This window comes from Camellia sinensis, chromosome 5 (genome assembly GCF_055761805.1).
Source record: "Camellia sinensis isolate YWXY chromosome 5, ASM5576180v1, whole genome shotgun sequence".
Lineage (NCBI taxonomy): Eukaryota > Viridiplantae > Streptophyta > Magnoliopsida > Ericales > Theaceae > Camellia > Camellia sinensis.
In genome coordinates, this window is record NC_138965.1 from 120,196,911 (window position 1) to 120,224,749 (window position 27,839).

At 40.0% G+C, this 27,839-nt stretch overlaps 1 protein-coding gene and 1 pseudogene across 2 annotated transcripts; both read right to left on the reverse strand.

The window, feature by feature from the left end:
• Positions 1-542: 542 nt before the first annotated feature.
• Positions 543-17,211, reverse strand: LOC145791650 (cuscuta receptor 1-like; annotated as a pseudogene). Its single transcript, XR_014331170.1, has 6 exons — positions 17,068-17,211; positions 16,744-16,961; positions 15,665-16,712; positions 14,718-15,622; positions 1,107-1,205; positions 543-778 (listed from the first exon to the last, which is right to left on the reverse strand). The product of XR_014331170.1 is annotated as a cuscuta receptor 1-like (transcript).
• A 1,095-nt stretch (positions 17,212-18,306) lies between these two features.
• On the reverse strand, positions 18,307-26,870 carry LOC114322181 (receptor-like protein 9a). Its single transcript, XM_082872040.1, has 5 exons — positions 26,825-26,870; positions 20,933-20,998; positions 20,466-20,663; positions 19,608-19,673; positions 18,307-18,404 (listed from the first exon to the last, which is right to left on the reverse strand). Exons 1-5 carry the CDS (start codon positions 26,868-26,870, stop codon positions 18,307-18,309), a joined length of 474 nt encoding a protein of 157 aa, XP_082728166.1.
• Between the last annotated feature and the right edge of the window lie 969 nt (positions 26,871-27,839).

The window sequence follows — 27,839 nt, forward strand, 5'->3', positions numbered from 1 at the left end:
CAGTGCTAGTGGCCGACAGCCACTTTTCGTGGTGGACAACCTCTGTCTATATGTGTTGGGAGTGCTGAGAACCTGTGTTTTGTTCTATTCTTGGTGCATCTTACCACCTTGTTTTGAGTGTTTTGTTGAGTCGCTTTTTATGTTGTTTCGCTTTGTTTACCTAGTTGTTTTGTTGCTGCTTATCGAGTTATTTTGTTGTTGCTTATCGAGTTGTTGCATTAGTTGTTCATTGAGTTGTTTTTCTCTATTTGTTATGTGTTGGTTGGTTCATTACTTGATTAAGAAGTTACCAATACAATGTACAATGTTCAAATTCCATCAAATCCCATTTTTGTGTAAAATGGTGCAATGCGATGCTCAGAATGTAAAACACAACACATTTCATCAAAAGGCTGATTTTTCATTCCTATCATGGTTTCTTTCTTTACAAAAGAGTACAAGTTTTTAAGAAAATAAAACTGCACAATGTGCTAACACAACCGGCTAAAAGAAAAAAACAAAAAGAGACTCAGTAGAGAACATCTAAATCGGTGCCATTCACCTTAGGATTGAGAGGCCCTCTTCGTCCTCTTCCTGGGCATGGACTCAGAGCTATCACCATTGGCGCTGCTATCAGAGGCCCCCGTGTCTAAGCTAGCTGCTGAATCGGCCTTAACATCATCTCTGCCCTCAAAATCTAAGCTAGCGTCGCCCTCTCCGTTCTCAGATGACTCTGACTGTGGACTCGCTGCCTCATCGTCCTCACTCGTCTCATTATCATCATTGTTAGGAACGGGATCTGAACGACCACTCTTGTCAGGGTGCCCCTAGCTCTACCTCGGCTGCGAGCCGGAGCCTCTCGCCTCTCCCTCCCTACTAACGGAGGAGGCGCTAATGGTTCTGCTACAGCTCCATATGGAATGCCCAATGTGGTTGGGATCTGAAAAGGGCAGTTTGTCAAATATATCAATCGTGGTGTATATCGAGTGCGGTGTTTGAGTGCAGTATCAAATGCAGTGTTTGAGTATAGTGTGTTAGAACAGTGCAGTGTGGAACGGATTATGTTTGAAATGCTGATGTATCGGCAGGAAGTTTCATCGCATGAAGTGTGAATTGAACGAAATTACCGGAATCTTGTAGAGGCTGAGCAGGTTCATGCTCCTCTGCACCAACTCCATCAAGGAAGCCACTAGCTCGAAGGCCTGCCCGGTGTACTCTATGGGTGCCTGCAAGTGCATTGAGAGGATCAGTGTTCTATAAAGCATAACTAAAATGAAGTAAATATGCAAAATGTAAAGTATGGTACATACTGGGGTCGAGCCTCAAACCCCGACAAGCTCATGCCCGGCTGGTGCGGGCTCAATGGGGATCTGGCAAGCCTCCCCAGTATGTCGCCAGTAGGTGAGTCTGGTAGGCAGTTTTGGCCACCCAGTCCTCTGTTTCGCCCCAGAGCCTCTCCTACCTTGGGTCCTGGTCGCCCCGACCCCTTTGCCTCTCTCTCTCGCAACCGGAGCCCTTGCTCTATCACCTCCACGGGCACCAGTCCGAGATGGCATGAGGTATGTCTGGATAAAGGTTGTAACAACCCTCACTTTGTCTTAGTCATACTCACGTGCATTTGCATGATCTTTGTCTTGCTTAAACTTGCATTTTTCCGACCTTGATTTGTTTTGTCTAAGTGTTGCTTGCATGCTTTGTTCCTTGCTTAGTTTGTGTTAATTCGAGGTCACCTTTGAACTTCTTACACCAAGGACCATCTTGGAACCACTCTGGTTGACCTCCACCTTCACCCTGGCATATTGGCCGAGATGTCATCATCTAGACCGAGGTGTGCATCGCCTAGGCCGAGATGTGTATCATCTAGGCCGAGATGTTATCATCTAGGCGTCCTAGATCCTTGATCCTTGCACCTAGTGATCTTGTTCCTGGACTGGTATGACCTAGACCGAGGTGTGGCACAGCTAGGCCAAGTGTTATCCTTCCTAGCCGAGATCATTGAGACCTTACTTGCCGAAGCCTTTGTCCTAATCCGAGATCATTACATCCCGGAGTGCCCATGTCACCTTGCTTGTTGTATACACTTTGTCATGCTCTTGTCTTGTCAGTCAGTCACCTTTTGAGGAGAGCCAACTAGTCGTTGCCACGTGTCCCAACAGAGGGTTAAGTCTGCTGGCAGTAGAGAACCTATATCATTTTGTTATATCTTTGTCCTAGGAAGAGAGAGAAGCTCTAAGAAGTGAGGAAGAGGAGTTTTTGAGAGAGAAGTAGATTTCCAAGCTTGATCTTCACACCTTGAACTGTTAGATCCGTGTTTTGAGGTTAGATTCTTGATCTACTCTTGTTATTCTTTATGTTGATCCAATCACATTGCATGATCTAGAATGATTCGTGAGCCATGCCTTGATTTAAAGTTTGTTTTAGAAAGAAAAATGATGTTCTTGTGTTCTTGAAGAAAAACAATGTTTTGATCCGAAAGCTTGTATCAAGATCCATGTTTTTGTGTTTGTTTTCATAAGATCTTCAAGCATGGGTACCCAGGTCCATGTTTTCGAACTCATCTCATGAAATCTCAGATTTTGTAATAACAAGTTAAGATTTTAGCATTCATGTTCTTTTTGTTCTTCATGTTCCTCGAAGGGAAACCCAGATTTTCCCGACTTCATTTCCCTGAATGTGGTCATCAGAACCACACCTCGGCCAAGAGGTGTGGAACTTCGGCCAAGACCTGGTTGGTGCCCAGCATGTTTTCTCGAGATGAGAAACAGTGTTTTAACTCCCAACACATGTTTTGCTTTGCCTTGACTTAGTTTTGAAAGAAATGCCAAGATCATTTATACTCATGCAAAGCTTGTTTTAGGAATGCATTTCATATCCATCTTTGAGAATCTCTTCTTGTCTTCTTGAAATGCATTCAATGGGATTTATTATGTGCTTGTAGGCCTTGGATCCTTGCTTGTAATCCCCACACCCGAAGAGCTATGTGAGTGGTATTTTTAATAAAACTATGTTATAAAGTTTTGATAAAGCTTTTCTTTGCTTTGGAAAAGTATTTGATCAAACATGAATGACTATCCCTAGTTTTGTATCAAGTATTATATTTGTTTTGATGACATTCTTTGAAAGTCCTTAGTGCTAGGGGACTATAATGCAACTAGTACCCTTGTTTTGAAAGTCCTTAGTGCTAGGGGACTATAATGCAACTAGCACCATTGTTTGAGATATCTCCCTTATCTTGCCACCGACGGTTTACCGCGTGAGTTTGTCCGGAATGTCATCCCTTGTATTATATTGATGCTAATAAGCACTCCTTGAAGCTTTGAAAGATTTGACAGACGAACTTGGTTCATCCCTTGATTTTGTACAAGATATGCTATGTATTGTTTGATAAAGATCTCGGATGTCATTCATTTAAACCTTTATTACTAATATCATTCATTGAGTATCCAAGCTTACCCTCTCCTTATATATATGTAGGTAAGGAGCAAGAAGGCGGTGACGCCTAGATGTGTTTTGCAAGATGTTTTTGGATTCATGTTTTTGCTAGCATCTTGAAGATTATGCTTCTTGGCTTTGTATTGCATGTCTTTTGTATATGTCGGCTTGAGAAGCCTTTTGATCAAGATGTAATATGTACTCCATTTTATTTTGTATTCAAGTTGTAAAACCATGTTAAGATGTATGCCATTTCATTTGATCTATGCACGACTCTTATGGACTACTTAGATTTAAATATATTGCTTTCGCACATGTAAGCCCCATATGTATACTCTGATTGTGTGTGAATCTTTGTAAGTTGGCCTTCGGTAATCTCGGATTACCGGCCATCACGACACCATTCTACTAGGGACGGAATGGGGTCGTGACAAAGGCTGTGTAATCACCCTCGATTCGGAAGAAGTCGACATCCCAACCTCTAGTGAAATCAATCATCTCCTGCAAAGTGTATTTCTCTGTGGCTCTCATGTATGTCGGAGGCGGCATCAGAACTACCGGCTCGGGCAAACCGATGGTCTGGCATAAGAATTGCTCCCTTAAGAACCATGCTCGATAAACCGGGCCCTCGAGCAGGAGCCGGAAATGGGAATCCTTTCGAGCACCAGCGAACTAATCACTGACTCCCTCAGGCATCGTCGCCCAAGGCTGCCAAGTGATCAGTAAATTGAGAATGTGTAGATTGTTAGCTGTCATCAGATATTTCAATATGAGTCAAAATTGAAGAAAAACAGAAATAAACATAGAAGCTTGAGTTACCTCAGCCGCGGTCATGGTATTGAGGTATCGATGGAAGAAAGGGAAGGACTCCCGGGACCTCCGCTGGCATCTCCCGTCATACCAGTGAGAGTATGGCACGACAGGTGGCATCTCCACCTCTGGCTCTGGGGCAAGTCTCGGAAAGTAGGCGTACACCCATAGCTGTAGAAAGCAAAAGGGCAACAGTGAATATACAATAGATAAATGTACGTGAAGCAGAAAGCAGATTGTGTGTGTACAGTATACAATGTGTGCAGTGTATAGAGTATGCAAAGCAGAAAGTAGATTGTCTGTGTACAGTATACAGTGTGTGCGGTGTATAGAGAATGCTAAGCAAAAAGCACAACAGGAAATACAAAATAGAAAAGTTAAACATACCTTCCAGGCCCTCCAGTAGCCTCCTATCAGATGCCCGCTCCTGCGAGAGGTCGACCTCATGTACCCGTATAAGGTGGCTAAGCCAGCGCCGCCCCAATCGTTGAGTCAGACACGGGATAGATCCACCAGGGCACTCATGAGGTATAACCCGACGATGTTCGCCCCGTCGGCGAACAGGGTAGTGCTAAAGAGGAACATTAAGAAACCTCAGGCATATTGCTCGGTCTCCTCTCGGGTTGCTGGTGCCGTCCCTCTGTAGTGGTCTAAAAACCATGAATATCGAACCATCCTTGATCGGGAGATAGGTGGGCGAGTCCCCAGCAGGTAAATCTGAGCGGCATCCCACTCGCCCATATCAGTATCATAAGGAATTGGATGACCCCCCACCTCTATGCCGGTGAGCACAGAGAAGTCGAAATGAGTCATCGTCATCTCCCCTGCGGTAGAGAAGTGAAAGGAATCGGTAGTATCCCCCCACCTCTCTACCAAGGTACCCAGTAAAGGCTAGCTCTCTATGAGGCATGAGAGCCCTATGTAGAATGAGCCCAAGCTGGCCTCGTCAATGATGTGGCAAACGTTGTCAGGGAGCTTTATGTACCACTCCCTCGCAGAGGTGGTCCCGTATCCTCTGATAGCGCGTGAATCCCCCTGTGATCAGGACAAGCAGATAAAATGTAATGTAAGTAATACAGTGCAAAAGTGTGATTAGATAAGCAATGGAAAGTACATTGAGGAAATGCAAGAATGCAGTGTATACCTCAGAGGCCCCATAAGATAAATGTGACTCCGACTCACACAGTAAGAGGTCCTCCGGTGCGCCTCGTGCAAACCCCCTGAACTGACGAATGCTATCGGGCGGTAGCACGTGTATCTCGGGATGGTACGTCGCCGGGTCAAAAGGTCAATCGCTAAGTGGTAGTGGCTCAAACTCTGGATCCACCTCCATTTCTGGAGAAGCTCCGTCATGTGGGATATCGTCCGCCATCTTGAGGAAAAATAAGAAAGTTGACTTTCGTTGCATAGAACGTGCATGTTTTTGTTGTTTGTATAGAATATGCATGTTGTGTTATATTGCATTGTATATGCATCCCCATGTTTGCATAGAATATGCATGTTGCATTGAATATGCATTGTTGTTATTTTGCATAGAATATGCATGTTGTGTTGTATTGCATTGTACGTGCATCCCTATGTTTGCATAGAGTATTGTTGTTATTTTGCATTGTACATGCATCTCTCATGTTCGCACAGGATATGCATGTTGCGTTGTATCGCCTTGTACATGCCCTTACATTCGCATAGAAAATGTTCCTACCTGTTGCATCGACCATGTGTTTGCTACTATCGCATAGAATATGCATTACTCTGTCTATTGCATAGAACATGCTCTCGCTCACGCCGCATAGAATATGCTTCTGTTTTGTTCCTTGCATATTGTGCATGAAACATACCTCTAACATTGTGTCACGGTTATTCGTCTTGCGTAGAACATGCATTCTTATTGTATTGTACCTGTCAAGTTTCTTTCTTATGCAGGGACGATATTGTATGTACGGTTCATTCAAAGCTGGTGCAACCAGACGATATTGTATGTACGGTTCATTTAGAGGAACTCCAGGTAAGATCATTCCTGTCCCTTGAACCCCTTGTTGGTTAGAAACACTTGGGTACGCCCAGTGTTTACACCACAACCCTTGTTGGTTAGAAACACTCGGGTACGCCCGGTGTTTACACCACATCCCTTGTTGGTAAGAAACACTTGGGTATGCCCGGTGTTTACACCACGCCTTGCTTTGGTTAGAAACATTGGAACGTGTTCCAATGTTTATACCACCCCCTGGTTAGAAGCGTTTGGAACGTGTTCCGATCCTTATACCACCTTGTTTTGGTTAGAAACAATGGAACGTCTTTCCGATGTTTACACTACCCCCTGGTTAGAAGCGTTTGGAACGTGTTCCGATGCTGATACCACCTTGTTTTGTTTAGAAACATTGGAACGTGTTCCGATGTTTATACCACCGCCTGGTTAGAAGCATTTCGAATGTGTTTCAGTGCTTATACCGCCTTGTTTTGTTTAGAAACATTGGGATGTGTTCTGATGTTTATACCCTTTCGGTGTTTACACCACTCCGTTTCTCCTCTCGCGTGTGACACGTTAGGATGTTTTCGGTTAGAAACATTCGGGTACGCCCGGTGTTTACACCGTCCTTTTCTCCTCTCAGGTGCGGCGTGTTAGGATGCTTTGGTTAAAAGCATTCAGATGGGTTCTGGTGCTTATACCGCTCTTTGTTTTGGTTACAAATATTTGGACGTGTTCCACTATTTATCACTGTTCTCTTTGGTTCGGAATATTAGGGTGTGTCCCTGGGTTCACACCATCTCTCTCCTCGCCTGTGCCACGCATTAGGATCTTGTTTCACGCCTCAGGTGCGCCCGAGGGTTGTGTTGTTCTTTGCATTTCCTGCGTGATGCGTAGTTAAGATTGCATAATTTTCTTACATCCTTTCTGCATGAAATATGGTTTGGTTCATGTTTACTCGCTTATGTATGAGTTTGCTGTAGCGTTTCTTTGCATAACATTTGCATCTAGATGTTTCATTACAACCCTCATTGCATGATCATAAGTTCTGTTGTAGTATCGTGCATGTCATTTGTATCTTGCCCCAAAATTACGCTGGTTTGATTCCTTGCAAAGGGATATGTAGGCAGCCTGCAAGCGCAACTGTTCTTTGTTTTGCTTGCTTGTTTGTCCAAGTCTTCGGCCTTGTCAAAAATAGGTCGTCTCTAGGCTTTGACATTCACTCCCGTCATTTCGTGACTTCCGAGTTCTGTCAAAGAGGGGCAATTGTAGACACCCCATTTTTGACCATCCTCAAGACTTGGACGTCATTGTTTGAACACTCGGTGATTTTGTATGCTCGTGTTCGTTTTGAGTGCCTAAAGTTCTCGGCCGAGCGCCTTGCCTTTGAGCCTCTAAACTTGTCTGTTTTGTGCTTGGTTGTGGACCAACAACTTGTTGTTTCAAGTCTGGAGGAGAGGGATGGCTGACAACCATCGGCTATGGCTTGTGCCTACCAGCCATCAGTAGTGGCTGGTCGGCCACTAGTGACGGTCGGTGGCCATTTTTCTCCTTTTTTCAAATATTTGTTTGCCAGCTGTGCCAGCTGTTGTTCACTGAAGTGCATCTCCATACACGTGTATGGAGGGATGAATACAAGCTTTAATCTTGATTTTCTATATATAGGGGGTGTCCTCCCCCATTTTGGAGGGTTAGACATTTTGGATCAAAATTCTCACTCTCTAGAATTCTCTCTCTCTATTCTTGTTTTGTGCTTTGTAGTTAGTTTTCTCTATACCTTTGCACACTGCTCTTAACCAAACTTGACCACCTTGGAGTTGAGTTCCCTTGGAGCATAGTTTGAGCTTTTGAAAGGAGGTTTGAGCCTGAAATTGTGGCTGTTTTGTGCTGTGCTTCAAGAGGTATAAGACTTACCTTGTAGGCTTTGTTTTGACTACTTGTTTTGTCATTTTTTATACTATTTTTGAGCTGGTTTTCAACTATAAAAAACTTTGATTTTTGAGCCTTAACATGATGGTTTGAGGTCATTTTGTGTAAAGAGGTAGTCCACCCTTCTTATTGCTTCATTGTGTAAGCTTTTATACCATCTTTTAGCCTATTCACATCAAAATTTTTGGCCCTTTAAACCACTGAAATTCATAGTTATTTCAATGGTAAAAACTTGGTTTTGAAGTCCAAAATTGGAGGGGGTAGCCTTCCCTCCTTGTGCCTTGTTTGCAAGCCTAGATAGCTTAACATGTGAGCATGATTTTCTAGCATTTTGTACCTCAATCTCAGCATGTTTTTGCTACTGTTTTGACTGGTTTTAGCTCTATTTTGAGCTGGTTTAGTCCTTTGAGGCTTGTATTGTGTGCTTGTAGTGTAATCTCCTTCACTAGCTTAATGTTTTAGGCTTTTAAACATGAATTGCATGAGTTGCTTGCATGTTTTAGTGTCATTTTGCACTCCATTTCAGCACTGAAATCTCTGCAATCTCCCTCTATTCTTTACTCTTTCATTTATTTTGAAAGGGGCTTTGAACCTCTTGTTGGCTTAAGTATGAAATTGAAACACTTGTGCTTAATGGTTTTAATCCTCTTTTGAGGGTTTCTACTAACCAACGGCATGAGGTCTCTTTCATGCTCAAGGCACTTGTGGTTTAAGCCCTCTTTCCATTAGAGGACACTTACCTTTTGGACTAATCAAATAAAGAATGGATTGGTAATATAAAATGAGTAAATAAACATGACAAGTAAAAAAGTCAAGATAAACATCTTTCATGTTGCATTGCATGTGTTCGGATCAGACGTTAATTCGAACACAAGAAAAATGGGACATTTCATAATCAAAGTGATGAAACGTGCCACTTTTCTTGGTCACCATCACCCTTGATCATGCATGATAGGTTTGTGGTTTTGTTGAGTCTTGTTTTGCACTCATTAAGCTTGTACAAGCTTGGTTCTTTGGCCATCATGCATGAAAATTGCTTGGTTGATGGCTGGAGGGCCAAGAGCTACACTCCTTTGAACTTGTGTGATGATAAGGAGAGTAGCAGTACATACACTCCTTCAGAATACACTGTTTTGCCTCTGTTGCAGCAAAAAAAGGAAGTTTAGGGAAGGGGTGGCCGACCGGCCACTAGCAATAGCCGACCGGCCACCATTGGTAGCCGACCGGCCATCAATGATGAAATTTTGCACAAGTGTGTTCCTGAATTGGAGCAGAGATGTTCTGGAAGTTGGCAGTACTGTTGGTGTTCAAACAAGTGCAAACAGGGACATCCGATGGCAAGGCGGTGAGTTTTCGAGAGGAAACCAACCAAGCATGCATGCATCCCTCGCCTCTCGAGGCCATTTACTTGCTTTGCTTAACTAGTTAGTGTAAGTAGTTAATCAATTCCAATTTGTAATATTTAATTAGCTTAGTGTAGCTAGTTATTCAATTTGGTTTGTAATAATTAGTTAACTAGAATAGTTAATCAGTTTTGTGTTGTAATAATTAGCTTAATTAGCGTAGCTAGTTAGCTTATTCATTCAGACCCTCCTTCGCGATGGCGTAATGTTGTAATAAGTGTGCGTGGGTGTGTGTATGTCCTCCAACCCCACGTCTTTCTCCTTTTTATTTAATCACTTTCGATGGTTAGATTAGGGATCATGTTTTGATTAGCATACCTTATGCTTGCATGTTTGCATCCATTCATTTGTCTTGCATGCACTGAGGCTCGGCGCATCATTCAAACTGCATTGTCAATTCAATTCTTCTTTGAATAAGTGTTTCAAAGCATGCTATCAAAGTGTTGTAAATGCCATATAGTAGCCGAGCCTATTAATTGCATTTTTGCATGTGTCGCACTAGTCATTTAACATAGCTAGGATCATGCATTTTTCTAACTAGTTTTTGTTTTGGCTTAGAGTACTCGGTAAATTTTATGCTTTAGCATACTTGCATGAGTGTGATTGCCATATTGCCATGATTCGCATGCTTGCCATGAGGCTATGTGCTTATTTGCTAAACTGCATGAATGCCTGTGGATGAAGGCTTTGTTGCTTGAATTGGAACAGTTCAACGAATGTATGTTTTAAGCCCACTTTGCAAAGTGGAAAATCATGTTTTAAGCCCATCATGTTTGATGGCAAATCCGCGTTTTAGCCCACTTGAGGGTGGCAAATTCAAACCATTTTCGAAAACAAACATGAGTTGAAATATTCCAATTCTTGCGATTTTAGTCTATACTTACTTGTGTGCGTCACATAGTAAAGTTAGCTAATAACCGGAATAAGAACACATGACGTTTATAAAACAACATATCATGATAGTAGAGGCTGATCTTTGATCGGGCGAGCGGGGGTGCTCATTTCATGACCTTTCCCCCTCGTATCCAAGCTCCCGAGCCGAGGCAACTTTGGTGATGACGAACACGTGGCCTTTGGCACGAGTCAGGGTTTCCTAAATTTTTCCAAAACAAATATTTAGATGGCGACTCTGTAATCTGGCAAAGTAGTCCAGTTTTGGCATTATTTGATTCAAAATCAATTTTTCAAAATGATTCGCCGGATTGGACTCTTTGGTGATTATCAGTTTCACATTGCACTTGTGAGACTAGATTCAAAACTGTGGTAGAGTTCGAACTGTGAGGCCTTCTTTTCAAACCCCTTTTCCGAAAGGCGTGGGCGCGAGAAAAAGACGAGCCCACACAGTGTATTTTACAGAAAACAGAGGGCAGTGGCTGAAGGTGAAACAGAGCAAGCCTAGGCTGACAGTACTGTTTTTGGACGTTATGTATGCAACCCTTGTGTATTCTTGCTCCGTGCATTGTTGTAAGTAATTTATTAATTAGTCTTGTTTAAATGTAATTGTTATAGCCAATTAACTTAGATAATTAATTTTCTTCTCATGGTTATCCTTGTTGAAATAAAGTAGGTAGCTTAGCTTAGCTTATTCCATTCATTCAGTTTTGTAACAATCAGTTTAATTTGGACTCTCGAACTTTAATTCGCACCCTCTTGCACGAGGCAACTATGTAATAAGTTGTATGTCTTCCAACCCCACGTCTTTCTCCCTTTTACTTACTTGCTTATGATGGTTAATATAGGGCATCACTTTCTTTTTCAAAATTAGCATTCTTATGCTTCGCATCCATTGTCTTACATGCATCCAAGGTTCGGCTCATCATACTAACCCAATATCAATGTTCAAATTCATTACTTGAATACGTGCCTTATCGCATGTCTTGAATGAAATCATATGCTATGCTCATAGCCGAGCCTATAAAATACATAATGTGTGCGTTGCATTAGTCATATTGCATTAATTAGGAACATACATATTTTTCTAATTATTTTTCTTTGTTTTGGCTCGGAATACTAGGTGAGTAATTTTATGTTTTAGCATTTTGCATCGAATGTTTGTGTTACCATGTCAAAGCATACTTCCATAAGGCCAATTGCTTAGATGATATAACTATTTGAATACCTGTGGATGAAGGTTAGTTGCTTGAATTGGGATAGTTTGATTAATGTTCATTTTAAGCCCGCTTTTTCGAGTGGCAAATTTACAAACTCTTTTCAAGCCCACTTTTTTCAAGTGGCAAATTCAAAACCATTTTCAAACAAAACGTAAAATCAAATGTCTCAATTCTCACAAGTTAGTCTATACCTTGTGTGCATCACATAGTAAGTTAACTTAATAAATCGGAACAAGAGCATATAATGTAAATAAAAATCACATCACGATTAGTAGAGGCCGATCTTTGATTGGACGAGTGGGGTGCATAATTCATGACATTCCCTCTCGTACCTAACTTTTTGAGCCAAGACACTTTGATGATGACGGACTAATGGCCTTTGGCACGAGTTTTGGGTTTCCTAAATTTTTCAAAAATATTTAGGTGGCGATTCTGAAATCTGATAAAGCAGTCCATTTTTGGCATTGGATTCAAACATCGATTTTCCAAAAGATTTGCCGGATTTGGACTCTTTGGTATTTATCTATTTCACATTGCACTTGTGAAATCAGATTCAAAACCACAGGTAGAGTTTGAACTATGGGTGCTAATCGTATCTGAAAGGAGCACGAAAAGTCGAGCTACAGGCCTTTGGCCCATTCCATTCGTATTCAGACGGCCTTGGGCCCATCAGATATTAGTTAAACGGCCTTGGGCCCATCATAATATTCAAACGGCCTTTGGCCCATTGCATTCGTATTCAGACGGCCTTGGGCCCATCACATATTATTCAAACGACCTTTGGCCCATATAATATTCAAACGGCCTTTGGCCCATTTATCAAATGGAAAATTGCCTTAGGCCCAATTTGGACATATCAAACGTATCAAACGGCCTCAGGCCCAATTCATACTCTTATCACATATCAAACGGCCTTGGGCCCAAATCAATTTCTTCATAGAGTCTTATACAAAAAATAGGCATATAGAATACTCATTCGTAATTCAAATCAACAATTCCATGAAGCTTATACAGAAGAAGCATTTGGAAAATAGCATACTTGAAAATATCTTTACTAAGATAGTACTCACAATGTTCAGATGCCTGGTTCACCCTTGTAGTTGACCCTTATCATGAATTTTCCATAATTTTTAGTTTGAATTTTGATATCCCACAGAACCCTCTTCTTTTATTCTTCTTCCTTGGGTTGAACTCTCTTTTTCTTTTGGCTGCTTGTAGCAGCCTTGTATCTCCACTTTTTGAATCTCATTCATTCTTGAGTTCCCTCTCTCTCTCTTCCACTTTTGGCCTCTCTCTTTCTCTCAGTCCCTCAGTTCTCTCTTTTCTCTTCTCTACGTTTTTTAATCAAATTTCCAGCATATATATCACAAACACACACACACAACTTCTCTTGATGCATCCACACTACACACGTGCACATTGATCCAAGCTGCCAGCACAACACCTATACACACATATATGATTTCTATGCACACCAACATAGGTTTCTCTGCACACCCACACACACTCACAATTCTAGATTCTTCCTTAATTTAATTTATGATTAAGATTAGCTTAATTAAATAACACGTAGTCTTCATAAATCTTAATTAACACATAATTTAATTAATTACAACTAGTCATAAATTCCACATAATTTAATTAGTTTAATTTGACTTCCATTAAGGCCCAATTAAGTATAATTAAATTTATCAACTGAATTATGTTTTCAATAAGTTTCCCAAAAACATCAATCTTGGTTTCCCAAGCTATTAAGGTCTTCAATTTCAAGTCAAACTCAAAATCTCCGTCAATAAATTTCATATTCAATTGAACACCTCATAAATAAACTTAATTCATAATAATCTTGATTCCAAATCTTCATAACTTAATCGACTCCAATTCAGACCCAATTAATAAAATCTCAGTTTTACTAAACTGAATCGAGTATTAATTAAACTCCCAAATGGGTCTGTATTTAAAATTAAACTAATTAATTTCACTACTTTAAGCCATTTGGACCTTAATTTCTAATTCCAAAATAAATTGTTATTAAAATCAAATGCAAATTAGACTCCAAAATTCTAAAAATCCCAAATTACATTAGAGTAATCACCAATTAGAATCCAAATCTCCTTACTCCAGTAAACATAAAATCTCATACATGATGAGGTTGGCTTAATTTAAGGTTTATGCTAATTAAGCTCAATTAATTCATTACGAATCATAATTTTTCCAAATTTCACCGTAGACTCTAAAAATCATGTTAAACACAAATATGAAATCGGTTTTGGTTTCTGGTGTCCCTAAGGTTATAAATTTTTAGCTCAAGGTTCCAATTGCAACAGATTTTTCTACACTCAACAGATATAAATTCATAATCACATAAATGACATAATAACTCACATAATTAAACAAACAAATTCATATCAAACACATAATCACATGCATAATTAAGTATATCACAGGTTGGGTTATCACAAGGTATAAGTTAAACTCCTCTTATATGCTAATCTAACAATTAATTGTTAAATTTCGTCGATAAAAAAAATAATTTAAATGTACATCATACACTACTCTTTTGGGATAAGTTTACAAAGGTAACTGCTTGTAGACTAACATTTTGAAAGTAAGAATTAAGAAAGAAAGCCTTGTCAACATACTATGCAAGAATCGCTAAAATAAAATAAAATAAAATAAATAACAACATAGAATACAAGAATGTTAATACGTGACAAGCTCTAGAGAGAATTAAAACAGTTTTGTGGCAACAAAATACATGAAATGAGATTAAAGAAAGCCTTTGTCAAGAGCCGTTCATATATCTTAATTCTATTGGTAAAAGTGTTAACATTCTGCCTGAAATTCTAGTCGACTTTATAATGGGTATTTTTAATCAGGCACACCAATTTGTGTCATTGCATGACAATACTACAACATCTATGTTTATAGACATCATGTTAAAACCGACACTTATAGGCAACTTATTTCAACAAACTTTTCTAGAAAAAATTTTAGTAACATAAGTTAGACGAGAAAGCTAATATATATTTCATTTTCTCAGATTCAAATTCAAGAACTTGCATCTTAGTGAAGGAGATTACATACTTTTGTTGCAAAAAAACTTAATAAAATTGTCCAAAAAGAAGTAGTACCAAGAGGTCATGCACACTTCAACGAGGTGAAACCAAGCTTGTCGCCAATGAGGATTTATGAACAAAATTGCAACAATCCCCAACAACGCAATAATATATGAGACTAGAAAGCTGACATAGAAAACCTCCATATCTATGAAACCACCATCTTCAATCTTTCTTTCTAGGCCTTTTGACATTGTTGATGTTGGTACAGTTTTATTGCAGTTGGTTCGCAAGGGAAGTCCACAGAGAAAGAGATTTCCCTCATAGCTACTTTCTTCAAAAGTTGCGAACTGAGCTTTGCGAACTGAGCTTTTCAATCTGGGGTCGCACCTGATAAGTTGTTGTATGCCACACTAAAGACTTCCAACTTGTCCAATTCAATCAGTTGAGAAGGTATCTTTCCATTCAATCTATTGTAAGAGAGATCCAAACTTTCTATCTGCTTTAGTTGTGAGAATGTTGATGGGATTGATCCGAATAAATTGTTATGAGACAAGTTTAGAACACGGATGTTGCTCAAGTTTCCCATTTCCAATGGGATTTCCCCTGTTAACTGGTTGCAAGACAGATCAACTCCAGACATGTAGTCCAAAATATTGCCTTTATATGCATAGGATCCATGCTTTGTGGTCAACTCCACTTTTTGTTGGACATCCAAAGAGTGGAAGATAATAGTTCCATATCCAACATCCATCATATAATGTTCTCCTAGTGACTTTGACCCCTCGACAAAGCTCCACAATGAAAATGTTGAAATACCACCCATCTGATATCCAGTTTCTAGAGAAGATTTTTCATGGGTTGTCTCAAAAGGTATTTCACGAAAACAAGGAGGTATGGAACCAAAAAAGTTATTTTCAGAAAGATCCAATATGCTTAATTGTTTCAATTAGCATAACTGAATTGGAATTTCACCTTCAAAAATATTAAACTTTAGGAGAAGAATGCTCAACACATGAAGGCTTCCAATCCATCTAGGAATGGTTCCATTTAGGTGGTTATCGCTAAGATCTAATGTCACCAAAGAAGAACTTTTGTAAAATGCACGTGTCATTGGACCGCTTAACTGGTTTCGGTTCAAGTGGACATGTTTTACTCTCAATTGGTTGAAGCAAGACGGTATAGAACCAGACAGGTTATTCTCCGAAAGGTCTAAAAACTCAAGATTACCAAGATTGCAAAACTCTACTGGAATAGGACCTTCAAAATGATTTGAGAACATAGCAATTCCCATCAGATTGGACATGTTCCCCATCCATCTTGGAAGCTTTCCAGACATGTGGTTGTTGCTAATACCAAGTGCTTCCAAAGAAGGAGGAATAGATATGCTATCTGGAAATTTGCCTGTGAAATGATTATTGTCCAAATATAAGCATGCCAATCTGGTTAAATTTACAAACGAAAGAGATATTTGGCCAGACAAATTATTGTTTGATAGTATGAAGCAGGATAAAAAGGGGCAACCAATTGTCAAATGCTTTGGTATCTGTCCAGACAAATTATTGTTGGATAAGTCTAAAAACTCCAAAGAGTGCATATCACCTAAAGAAGTAGGAATGTGACCTTGAATAAGGTTTCTAGATGTTTTTAAATTCAACAAATTTGAAAAGATCGAACCTATATTTGTTGGAATTGGGCCTTCAAGATGATTGTCAGAAATATCAATTGAAATGGCATGGGGATTAGGATATGATGGCAGTAGGAAAGGCCCCATAAGGGAGCAATTTATTAGATGAAAAACTTCCAATCGTGTATTGTTTTCTAACAACCAAACTGGGAATGTTCTGACCGAGTTGTGTGATAGATCAACTATTCTAAGGTCATATTGGTAAAAAAGAAAATGTGGAAATTTCATACCAAGATTGCTTGATCCACAGTTTGATAAACTGAAAACCTTCAGTTGGAACTTAGGAATCCATGTTTGAAACTCAATTTGATCACTCAATTTGTTGTTGTCACCTAAAAATACTTTAAGCTTTGAATGGTTGCAAAATAAAGGAGATTGGGATTTCGAAATGGTTGTAAGAAAGGATAAGATATTCAAGTGTTGTGAGATTACTAAGGGGAGATGAATTAAAATTTCCAGTGAACTGATTGAAAGAGAGGTCCAATATTCGAATTGATGTTAAGTCTCCCAAACATGAGGGAAGCATTCCAGTAAAACCATTCTCACTGAGATCTAACTCTTGGAGGTTAGAAAGTTCACACCAACCTGTGAAATAAAAGAAGTGATGCTTAGCTCAGACATTTTATCTGCATGGAGGCACATTCAAATCATAACACAATTAATCCAAGGAATATGATCAAACTGTGAATACCTTGGTTAGGTAGGCTTCCATTAAGGCTAATATTCCGCAATGTCAACACCCTTAGGGAGGACATTACTCCAACATTATGAAGAAAGATCTTGTCAATGGATGAATAATCCAAATACAACTCTTGTAAATGTTTCAATCCATCAAACCCTGAAAGATGTAGCTAAAGAATTATTCACTAAAAATTATGTACCATGAAAATATGGTGATACCTTACGTGAAAGTCACAAAGAATCTGCAAATATCAAATCATTGTGATAAGGTGATGTATCATGGCCCAATACCACATGGCCCAATACCTCAACCATGTACCAAAAGACAACAAAAAAGGATATGGTACACATTTCTTATGATAAGAAAAAAAATTGAAATTTTACAGTATTAGTTACAAGGATAAATTACATCAATGGTCCATACATTTTGTCCCTTGTATCATTTTGGTCCCTACAATTTCAATTGGCACAAATTTGACTCTTAATTTTAGATTTTGTGTCAATTTGGTCTAATTGATAATACTGGTCGTGTTTTTGACAAAAAATTATCACTGAATTGGTTGAGATTAACTCACTGAGTTAATTAAGTTTATATTTTTGTCCTTAAAATTATGACGCATGCCACTTATGTACGTATTGTACATAAAAAAATGTTAAAGGTTGTAATCAATTGGACCAAATTGAGATAAAATTATAAATTTAGGATCAAAATCGAGTTAATTGAAATTACATGAACCAAAATGACATAAGAACCAAAGTACAAGGACTACCGTTGTAATTTACCCTAGTTAAAAACTATTGTGGTTATGTTAGCAAGGGGTGCACTGTAATAAAAGTCTTAATTACGAATTATTTTTGTTACATTACGACCTAATGTGGTTATGTTATATACATGAAGAAATTATGAACTATTATGGTAAGAAAAATTATGAATCTTTGTGGTTTTGTTACAAAATAGTTGTACTATAGCCTTTCCCTAACATAACAGATCTAATAGAGCTTCCTGTTATTATATAAAGAAAACGCTATACCTACTAACGTGGCATGCAATATAGAACTTGAGAATTTAAAATGGGATCCAGAAATTAACCTGATAGGAGCCACATCAATTTGAATAAAATGTTTATAATTTTTTTTTTCTTTCTATAATACTACTCTATACAAAATCTATGACCATTTGTCGTTACCTTAAAAAAGCATTGTCAGCTCATTTTATAAGCATTGTGGACTCAAGTGAATTAATGTCAATTCAAAGTAAGCTTGAGTTCTCACCATTACTAGTAACCAGTCCTTTCAATTCATTCCATCTAAGGTTCAACATCTTTAGCTTGCTTAAACTCTTCAAACCTGTTGTGTGAAAAAAAACAATATTGTAAATACATGATCTTGTTGTGTGAACTCGGAATACTTTACCTCCTATAGTTCAAATACAGACAGAGAACTCTCTTGTAATTTTGGAGTAAATTGCAATGGTTACTTTTTTCGTCAAACTTGACAAAAGGTGTAATGCACTTGCCAACTTTGAGAGTGGATATATTTATTTTTTGAAACTAAAGTTCAATCAAAATGCAAAAGGTCATTTTTACCTAACTTCTCAATTCATCCTTTCATCTTCATCATCTACCTTCAAACTTAAAAAACTCTCCACTCCAACCCCCAACCACCTTGCCACCCTATCTCCGACACCGGTCGTTGCCTTTCTCTCCTTCCCAACCACCTGCCACCACATCTCCCTTCATCAACAACTGCCGTAACCCCCTCTCTATCTCTTCCCGACCTCTCCAATTACCACCTCACCCCTCCCCTAGTTCTCACAGAATCACAGCCATATCTATGATTCGCACTTCCAACACAATTGTGTAGACAACCATAGTTTGCACACACAGCCATGTTCCATGCTTCGCACACAGCCACATTTCACACAGTCGCACATACAACCACATTTTATACTGGTTCAATTTGCTAATTTTATATATTGGGGTTAGTTATATGTAGAGTTTCAATTACTGGATATATATTATCATTGGTGTTATATGTGTATAGTTTTTGTAATATATTTCTAGGGGTTTTTTTTTTTTAAATGAGATTAGTCTGTGTATATTTTTTAGGAAAAATTTAAAATTTTACAAAATAATTACAAATTCATAAAAAAAATTTAACACTTTAATTATTAATGTACATAAATTTTACCACTAAGTTAATATTATTTATAAAAGTTTACATTGAATAGTAATTATCCATATTTTTTATTTATTAAAAATTAATAGAGGTGGTTAGGTTAAATGCAATGGTGATAGTTATTTATTATCAATTAACAGAGATAGATGAAGAAGACAAGGACGGGGGTATAGTGTATTTTTCTTATTTTTCTATTAACAAAGTTAATAGTACAGTTTAGTACAAAACTACAAGAGAACTCTCTGCCTATATTTAAATTATAAAGGGATAAACTATTCCGAACTTAAATTATAAGAAGGTAAAATAAATTTTGCCCTAAATCTTTTTTCAACTTGGAAAAAAGGAATACAACCCTGGCACCTTCATCGTTACCTTTTATGTTGTCGATGTGATTGTCACTCAAGTCCATCTCCTCTAAGCTGCTCATATTATGGAATTCTAAAATGAAAAGAAAAATATTAAAAAAGAAACAAAAATTGAGTAAATCTAAAGCCCTATTGGTTTATAAATTCAGCAAGATATACCTTTATGTAATAGATTCAATCTCAATCAAGCCTCACTCTTTTGGTCCTATTATGGGGTTTTGTCGAGTTTGACTATTATGAAATTGGGTAATTATTCGATACTTTAGGAATATCATGTGACATTTGTGTATGTGGTGTTTCTAACTAATGATGTAACTAAACATTTTACAAATGAGACAATGTTGAGATATATTTGTTAAGTAATTGGGAGATAAGGAATGGCTCATCTAGTGTATTTTGTGATTTCACATTGTCAGGAGCACCATATAGAAAATGTCACATGGTACTCCGACACTACTTAATAATTTGTTTTCCCACAAATTTGGTCTAAGACAAGTAGCATTGTTTATATGGTGTTTCAAACCAATCACGTAGCAAAAAATTTTACAAGTAAAATAAGTTGACTAATCTTTGTTAGGTAGTTGAAAGATAAAGAATGACTCATTTTGAATGTATTGTGATTTTTCATTTATCAAAAATACCATGTAAACAATACCTCTGAGAATATTTAATAATTTTTCCAAACATTGATCATAACAAACAACGATGAAGAACATAGGGGATCTTCAAAGGGATTGTCTACTAGTCTCAGTAGGTGGTGGAACACATGGATATTGTGCACTTGTTCATGTGGTTATCGACTCATTTTGATGCTAGAAAGATTGTCTTGTTGTGAATATCTGAAGTGTTTTATTATTAGACTTACCTCCTATATCAATTGATCCATTCAAATTGATGCCCTGTAGGTTTAAAGTCTTGAGTGATGAGAGAAAACCAAGAGATGGTATGATGCCATTGAATGAATTGTAGCTCAAATCAAGTAGCTCCAGCTTGCCTAACACATATTGTCTTTCAAAACCTGCAAAAATCAATTTCCATTTCAAGTCACCACCATCCTCACAAACTAAAAGGAAACACAAAATTGGTATGAAATCCATCTTATTTATTAAAAAAGAAAAAAGAAAAAAAAGAGAAAGAAAAGGGAATAGTTAGTTTATTTACTAAGAAACTTGGAGAGCTTCATTTGGGATAATGATATACAAACATTATTTTTGTACAAAACCTATTGTGTGAAATAATATTATAAGTAAACAATATTGCCTTTAAATCTTTTTCAGCTAGGAAAATGAGAGTAAAACCTCTAAAAACTTTTGGGAAATCACTATTATATACCTTTTATATCTTCTATTAAATTGTGACTCAAATCCAGCTCCTCTAAGTTGTTCATATTGCGAAATTCTGCAATGAAAAAGAAAAAAAGAAAAAGAATTGAGTGTAAATCTAATCATATGTGTTGTATGAGTCATATTAAACTTCATTTGGGGAAAAAATGAAATTTCAAATGAAGTTTTGGTGTTACGTCAATAACTTCCATTTGATTATAGACAACAATTGACAGCGGGGTGAAATTTATCCAAAATCAAATAGATTAGGTACAAAATTGATATTTTAAAAGAACATGGGTTAAATTACATTTAGCATCCATGAATTTTCACCAAAATCTCACTTTAATTCATTTACTTTCAATTGTAATATTAAGTGGCGTCTCCAAAAATTTGTAAAGATGGGATCACCTTGCATGTTCAAGTTCAACAAATTTTAGAATCTAGAAAAAACTTTTAAACTAAACAACATTTAAGCCTTGTTTGAAAACTTGGCTTTTAAGTTAAAAAAAAGTCAAAAGTTATTTATTTATTTTTTTTAAAGTACAAAAACAAAAAGTTAAAAGTTGCTACAAAGGCAAGTCATAAATACCAATCAACACATTTTTTCATTCAACTTAAAAAAAAGGCATTATCAAATCCATTTGACTTTTTTTTCACATTATAAAACAATCAAAAAATTTAAAAATTACTAAAAAAGCCAAACCCCAAACATTGCCCTAAACTTTTCAAACCTTTTATTTATTTACTTTTTATAACTAAACTTCTCAAATTTTAAGTAGAATAAACTGCAAAAATATTGTCTTATTGGTCTGAATAACAAATAATATAAACTTTTACACTTGCATCTGAAGAGGTTTTATTTTTTAGAATTGTTGCATAGTAATTTCATTGTTAATAATGTCAAACACATTTTTTTTTTTGTATATATGTAATTAAAAAATTATTCATTCTGAGAGGGTAATTTTTGGGAAAAATTGGGCCGAGCTGCGAGATTGGGCTTTGTGGCCCAAAGTGTGAAGGACTAAGTAAAAAGGCCGTAATGATTACTCTGGCCCAATAAAAATGCAAAAGGTTACTCTGGCCCAGGAGAGGCAAGAATACTCCGGCCCAGGAGAGGCAAGGTTACTCCGGCCCAGGAGAGGCAAAGTTACTCCGGCCAGGGAGGTAAAATTACTTCGGCTCAGGAATTATAAAGATACTTCGGTCCAGGAACGATTTAGAGTTATGCCGGTCTTGGAGTCATACCGGCCGAAAGTCATTGGTTCGGTCTAAGACCGTACCATTGGTTGTACATGAGAAAACCGAGATAAGGATAGAGTTAAAGGTGGAACCGAACTAGGAATAGTTCGGTTTACTCAGTGGCTCTGCATAGCCAAGCTTATTTCGGTCATATAGCAGTTCGGCCAAAGTAAAAACCATCCCACTTGGTTTAAGTAGTGGAGGGGGTGTAAAAGGATAAGCATATCCTTAGGAGTATGAATCCTAGGAGGACTCTGCATGGAGGAATAAAAGTCCTACTAGGATTGTGCCACAGGAAACTTATAAAAGCTCACAAACATCACCTTGGAGGAGGTAATTGAACACAACACAATTTTGCTTTCTGAGAACATAGAGCTTTGGCTATTTGTCAAGCCCACTGACTTAGGCATCGGAGAGGTTTCCGGCACACACCCGCCAGCTAGCTCACGTTTGTGTTTTCAGGTGACAAAGCGACGTCATACGGAGGAGCGTGGACTTGGTCAACAGGATTATACGAGAAGGCGTATTTCTTTCCTGTACAATTGGCGCCGTCTGTGGGAAGAACAGACAAGAACAAAAACCTCTTGACTAAGCTTCTCCTTTTCTCAATCAATGGCACACATTGAGGAACTACCGCAGTCCGCCGTCGACGGACTAACTCCAGATGGAGGCGCAAGGCGTGAAGGATTGCCCTCTGTCCCTCCCATGGCGGACTTGGAGCCCCAACAACATAGCTCCAGACGGGGTGGCAGGGGAAGGAGGAATAACAGCCCTCGTCACTCTCAAAGTCCTGACAGGCAAACGAAGAGGATTGATCCTCAAGCCCTGGAAGATTGCGTAAAGGAGCAAGATGAACTAATTCGGAAGATGGCGACGGACATGGAAGCTTTGAAACGCCAGATGAAGACTAAAGATGTGGCGACAGGAGAGGGGCACAAACACAAGACGCCCCCTCGCCACTCAGAGAATCGTAGTAGGAATACTACACCCTTCCAAGGAGGGAGCAGAAACCTCAGGACAGGCGACACTCATTCCTTATCTTCCAGGACTCGTCACTCCAGGTCTGAGAGGACGAGATCAGAAAGATCATACACTGAAGGAAGCACGTATTGGCCTTCGCACTCACACCAAACCAGATCTAGACAGACAGAGCTGCCCAGGTCATCCGACTTACGAACTGTTCTCGAAGAAAAAGCACAATGCAAGGAGGATGCCAGGGCGCGAGATCCACACAGAGTTTCTGCCTTACAGCGGTTGGCTCCTCGGGCGCATGGAAGCGTTGAGGTTGGAATGCCAATACCGCGCCCAGCATACGAACCAACGGACAAAGCCTTAGCAAGACTACAGACTTCGCCGTTTGTTCCAGCAATTGAAAACGCGCCCCTACCATCAGGCTTCCTTCAACCGAAATTCACTACGTATGAAGGGAAGACGGACCCGTATTCACACTTGAGCCACTTTCGCCAAGTCATGGCTGTGTACAGGCGAAACGAGGCCTTAATGTGTATACTCTTCCCATCAAGCCTTGGCGACCTAGGCTTGACTTGGTTCGAAAAACTTCCAGAGGGCAGCATAGCCTCCTGGGCTCAACTGGTAGAAGCGTTCGTAACAAGGTTCCGAACAAACACAAAAACACCGGTGGAGATCGACCAGTTACTCTCCATCGACATGGGGGATAAAGAGACCCTTAGATCCTACAACAGTCGCTACTGGGAAACATTCAATCAGATTGGGGACTGCCCCACCAATCTTGCCATTGCCCAGTATAAAAGAGGCCTTCCAGTCGGGAACAGACTAAGAGACTCCATCACCATGACGCCACCCCTTACCATGGAAGCCCTGATGGAGAGAGTGCATCAGCACATCAGGGTAGAAGAGGATGGTGCATGTGCCAAAGCAAAATCTAGTGCGACCGCAGTACCAGAAAAGAAAACCTCAGCAAATGTCAATACAGTGGATCGTCAAAATAGAAACGGGCGTGGCAGACGAGATAACAGAGAAGACCCAGACAAAAGATGGATAAGAATCCGCACTGCCATAACAACGGTGTTCAAAAAACCGATATATCGGATTCTGAGCGAAATAAAAGATGAGCCTTTCGTCAAGTGGCCAGCCAAGCTAGGAGAAGCTCAGAAAGACTACGATGACAGATCACGGTGCACCTTCCACAAAGAAAAGGGGCACCGAACTGAGAATTGCACGCCACTCAGACAACACTTGGAAGAGTTGGTGGCAGCAGGCCACTTGGACAAATATATTGAAGGAGGGACGTAACCAGCCCCCTAAGATCATAATAACCATCCCAACGGAATGCCAATCGACGCACCACCTCAAGGTATTATCAATGTCATACATAGAGTCTTTGAACCTGAGCGTGTATACGAGCTCAAGGGATCAATCAAAAAGGCTGAGCACTTTAGAGAAATACAAAATGCCCAACCTGCCACAAAGAAGGGGAAAACAGAGGCAACAAACGTCATGTCCTTTTCAGACAAAGACTTAGATCGAATATACTGCCCCCACAATGATGCCTTGGTCGTCACTCTCCGAGTCAAGGATTTCGACGTCAAGCGGATTCTGATTGACCAGGGTAGTTCATGTGAGATCATGTACTACGAAATATTCAAACAGTTGAAGCTGCAAGACAAAGACTTGGCGCCTGCTGTATCTCCCCTGATTGGATTCAACTCCATGCCAGAATGGCCCGTCGGCAAGATAATTCTTCCAGTCAGAGCAGGAAGCGTGACAAAACAAGTGGAGTTCTGGGTATTGAAGGTCCCCTCCACTTACAACATCATCTTGGGTAGAACATGGCTGCATGCCATGCGTTTGGTAGCATCATCATACCATCAGGTAATGCGGTTCCCCAACGACACCGGTATAATTCAAGAAGTCTATGGAGATCAGATCATGCCAAAGCAATGTTTCGCCACGGTGAATGGCAGCCGCGCTGCCAAAGGATATGTTCATTCGGTAGAAGAACCAGAAAGTAATGAACTATTCGCAGACGTCGGTAAAGAGGCTGATCAGAAAGCGGTAGAGGACTTGGTGGAGGTAAAAATAGATGAGAAGAACCCGGATAAGTTCTTCTTGCTTGGCTCATCGTTGTCCAGCGCTGAGAGATTAGAGGTCTTGGAATTCTTGACCTCTAACATCGAAGTGTTTGCCTGGACGCCCTACGACATGCCAGGTATTGATCCAAACTTCATCAGTCACTAACTCAATGTCCACCCATCCGCCAGACCAGTCATTCAACGCACACGCAGATCGGCACTCCACCACGCCGAAATAGTGGCAGAAGAGGTAGGTAACCTGCTGGAGGCAGGAGCAATAAGAGAAGTGCACTACCCAAGATGGATCTCCAACACAGTAGTAGTGCCAAAGAAGAATGGCAAATGGCGTGTCTGCGTCGACTACAAAACAGTCAACAAGGCGTGCCCAAAAGATAGCTTTCCTCTACCAAGGATAGGTCAACTGGTGGACCTAACGGCGGGACACAATCGACTTAGCTTTCTGGATGCATACAGAGGCTACCACCAAATCGCCATGTATGAACCAGACCAGGAGGTCACATCCTTTACAACACCAAGGGGGCTATATTGCTACAAGGTCATGCCCTTTGGCCTGAAGAACGCTGGAGCAACATTCCAACGGATGGTCACCAAGATGTTTGAACCATTGTTAGGCATAACAATGGAGGCTTACATCGACGACATGGTGGTCAAAAGTAAGGATGAAAATGACCATCTCAAGGATTTGGGAGGAATGTTTGAAGTCTTAAAGAAGCACAAGTTGCGCCTCAATGCGTCCAAGTGCACCTTCGGCGTGGGATCTGGCAAATTCTTGGGCTTCCTGGTAACCAACCGAGGTATAGAAGCAGACCCTTCTCAGATCAAAGCAATCCAGGAGTTAGAGAGACCAAACTCAGTCAAAGAAGTGCAACATCTCACCGGCATGGCGGCTGCACTCAACCGGTTCATAAGCAGGTCGTCAGACAGACTACGACCATTCTTTCAAGATTTAAAGACCAAGTTTGAGTGGGATGAAGAATGCGACCAAGCTCTGGAGAGCCTAAAGGAATATATTTCTTCCCCACCACTGCTTGTCACCCCAATAGCTGGTGAAGAACTCTTCTTATACCTGGCAGTCTCTCAGCACGCAGTTAGCGCAGTGTTGGTTCGTGCGGAAGGAATCCAACACCTGCCCATCTATTATGTCAGCAAGACATTGCTGGGAGCCGAAACAAGGTATTTGCCACTAGAGAAGCTAGCATTAGCCTTAATGATGGCCTCAAGGAAATTGGCACACTACTTTCATGCCCACACCATAGTTGTCCTCACAGCTTTTCCACTAAAAGCTTTGTTTGAGAGGGCGAAATTTTCTGGGCGAATCTTGAAGTGGGCAGTAGAGTTGGGACAATTCGACATCAAGTTCCAACCCAAGACCGCAATAAAAGCCCAATCTTTGGCAGACTTCGTCGCAGAGTTTACTCCTGGAAGTCATCATATCTGCCCAGTCGACCTAACTGACACAACCGAACTAGGGATGGAAGTTGACGCCGGAATAGCGCAACCCCTAGCAGAAAGCACTCAGTCAGATTCCAAGGCAGACCAAACTAAAAACAGCAAGGAAGAGGCAAACCAAGCAAACCAAGACTCACCAACAGTCCCATCAGATGGCGAAGGGCAGACTGCAAGCATGGACATTGAAGAAAACACCACTCTTGACCCCACGACATCATCTGATCCTTCCGCTTGCTGGAAGTTGTTCGTTGGAGAAATGTGGAAACTCTTTCTGGACGGAGCATCCAACCGGCATGGTGCAGGACTAGGCATAGTCCTCGTCTCTCCAGACGGCCTGGTTGTAGAGCAAGCAATCAACCTTGGCTTCCCAGCATCCAACAACGAAGCAGAGTATGAAGCGCTTCTGGTAGGACTCAAATCAGCATACTACATGAAGGCCACCGAACTAATGGTATACAGCGACTCTCTACTGGTGGTAAACCAAATTTCTGGCGATTACGAAGCAAAGGATGACAGAATGGCCAAGTACCAAGAACTGGTCAGAACAGAGATCAAGAAGTTTGATGTAGTAAGGATAGAACAAATTGGCAGGGAGGAAAACAGCAGAGCGGACGAACTAGCAGGCTTTGCCTCAATGGCAGATGCATCCATCCCTCATCCATTGCTCATCGACTACTTACCAAGACCAAGCATAGAAGACCCCGAAGCAGGAGAGGTATGTTGCGCAGAATTAGGCCCCTCTTGGATGGATCCCATCATCCTGTTCCTAAAAGACGGCGTCCTGCCAGAAGAGAAAAAAGAAGCCAACAAAATAAGAGCAAAGTCACAGCGATTTTGGCTATCTCCATCTTTGGCACTATACAAGAAGTCATTCTCAGGGCCCTACCTAAAGTGCGTCCATCCCAGCAAAGTGGAAGCATTCTTGTTTGAAATACACGAAGGGGTATGTGGAAGCCATCAAGGGGGAAGATCGTTAGCTTACAGGGCCATTTCGCAAGGATATTGGTGGCCATATATGCAGGCAGACTCAGAAAAATATGTGAAGAAATGTGAGAAATGCCAAAAATTCGCGCACCAAATACATCAACCAGCTAGAGAACTGCTACCATTGACTAGCCCATGGCCTTTCGCAATGTGGGGCTTGGACATAGT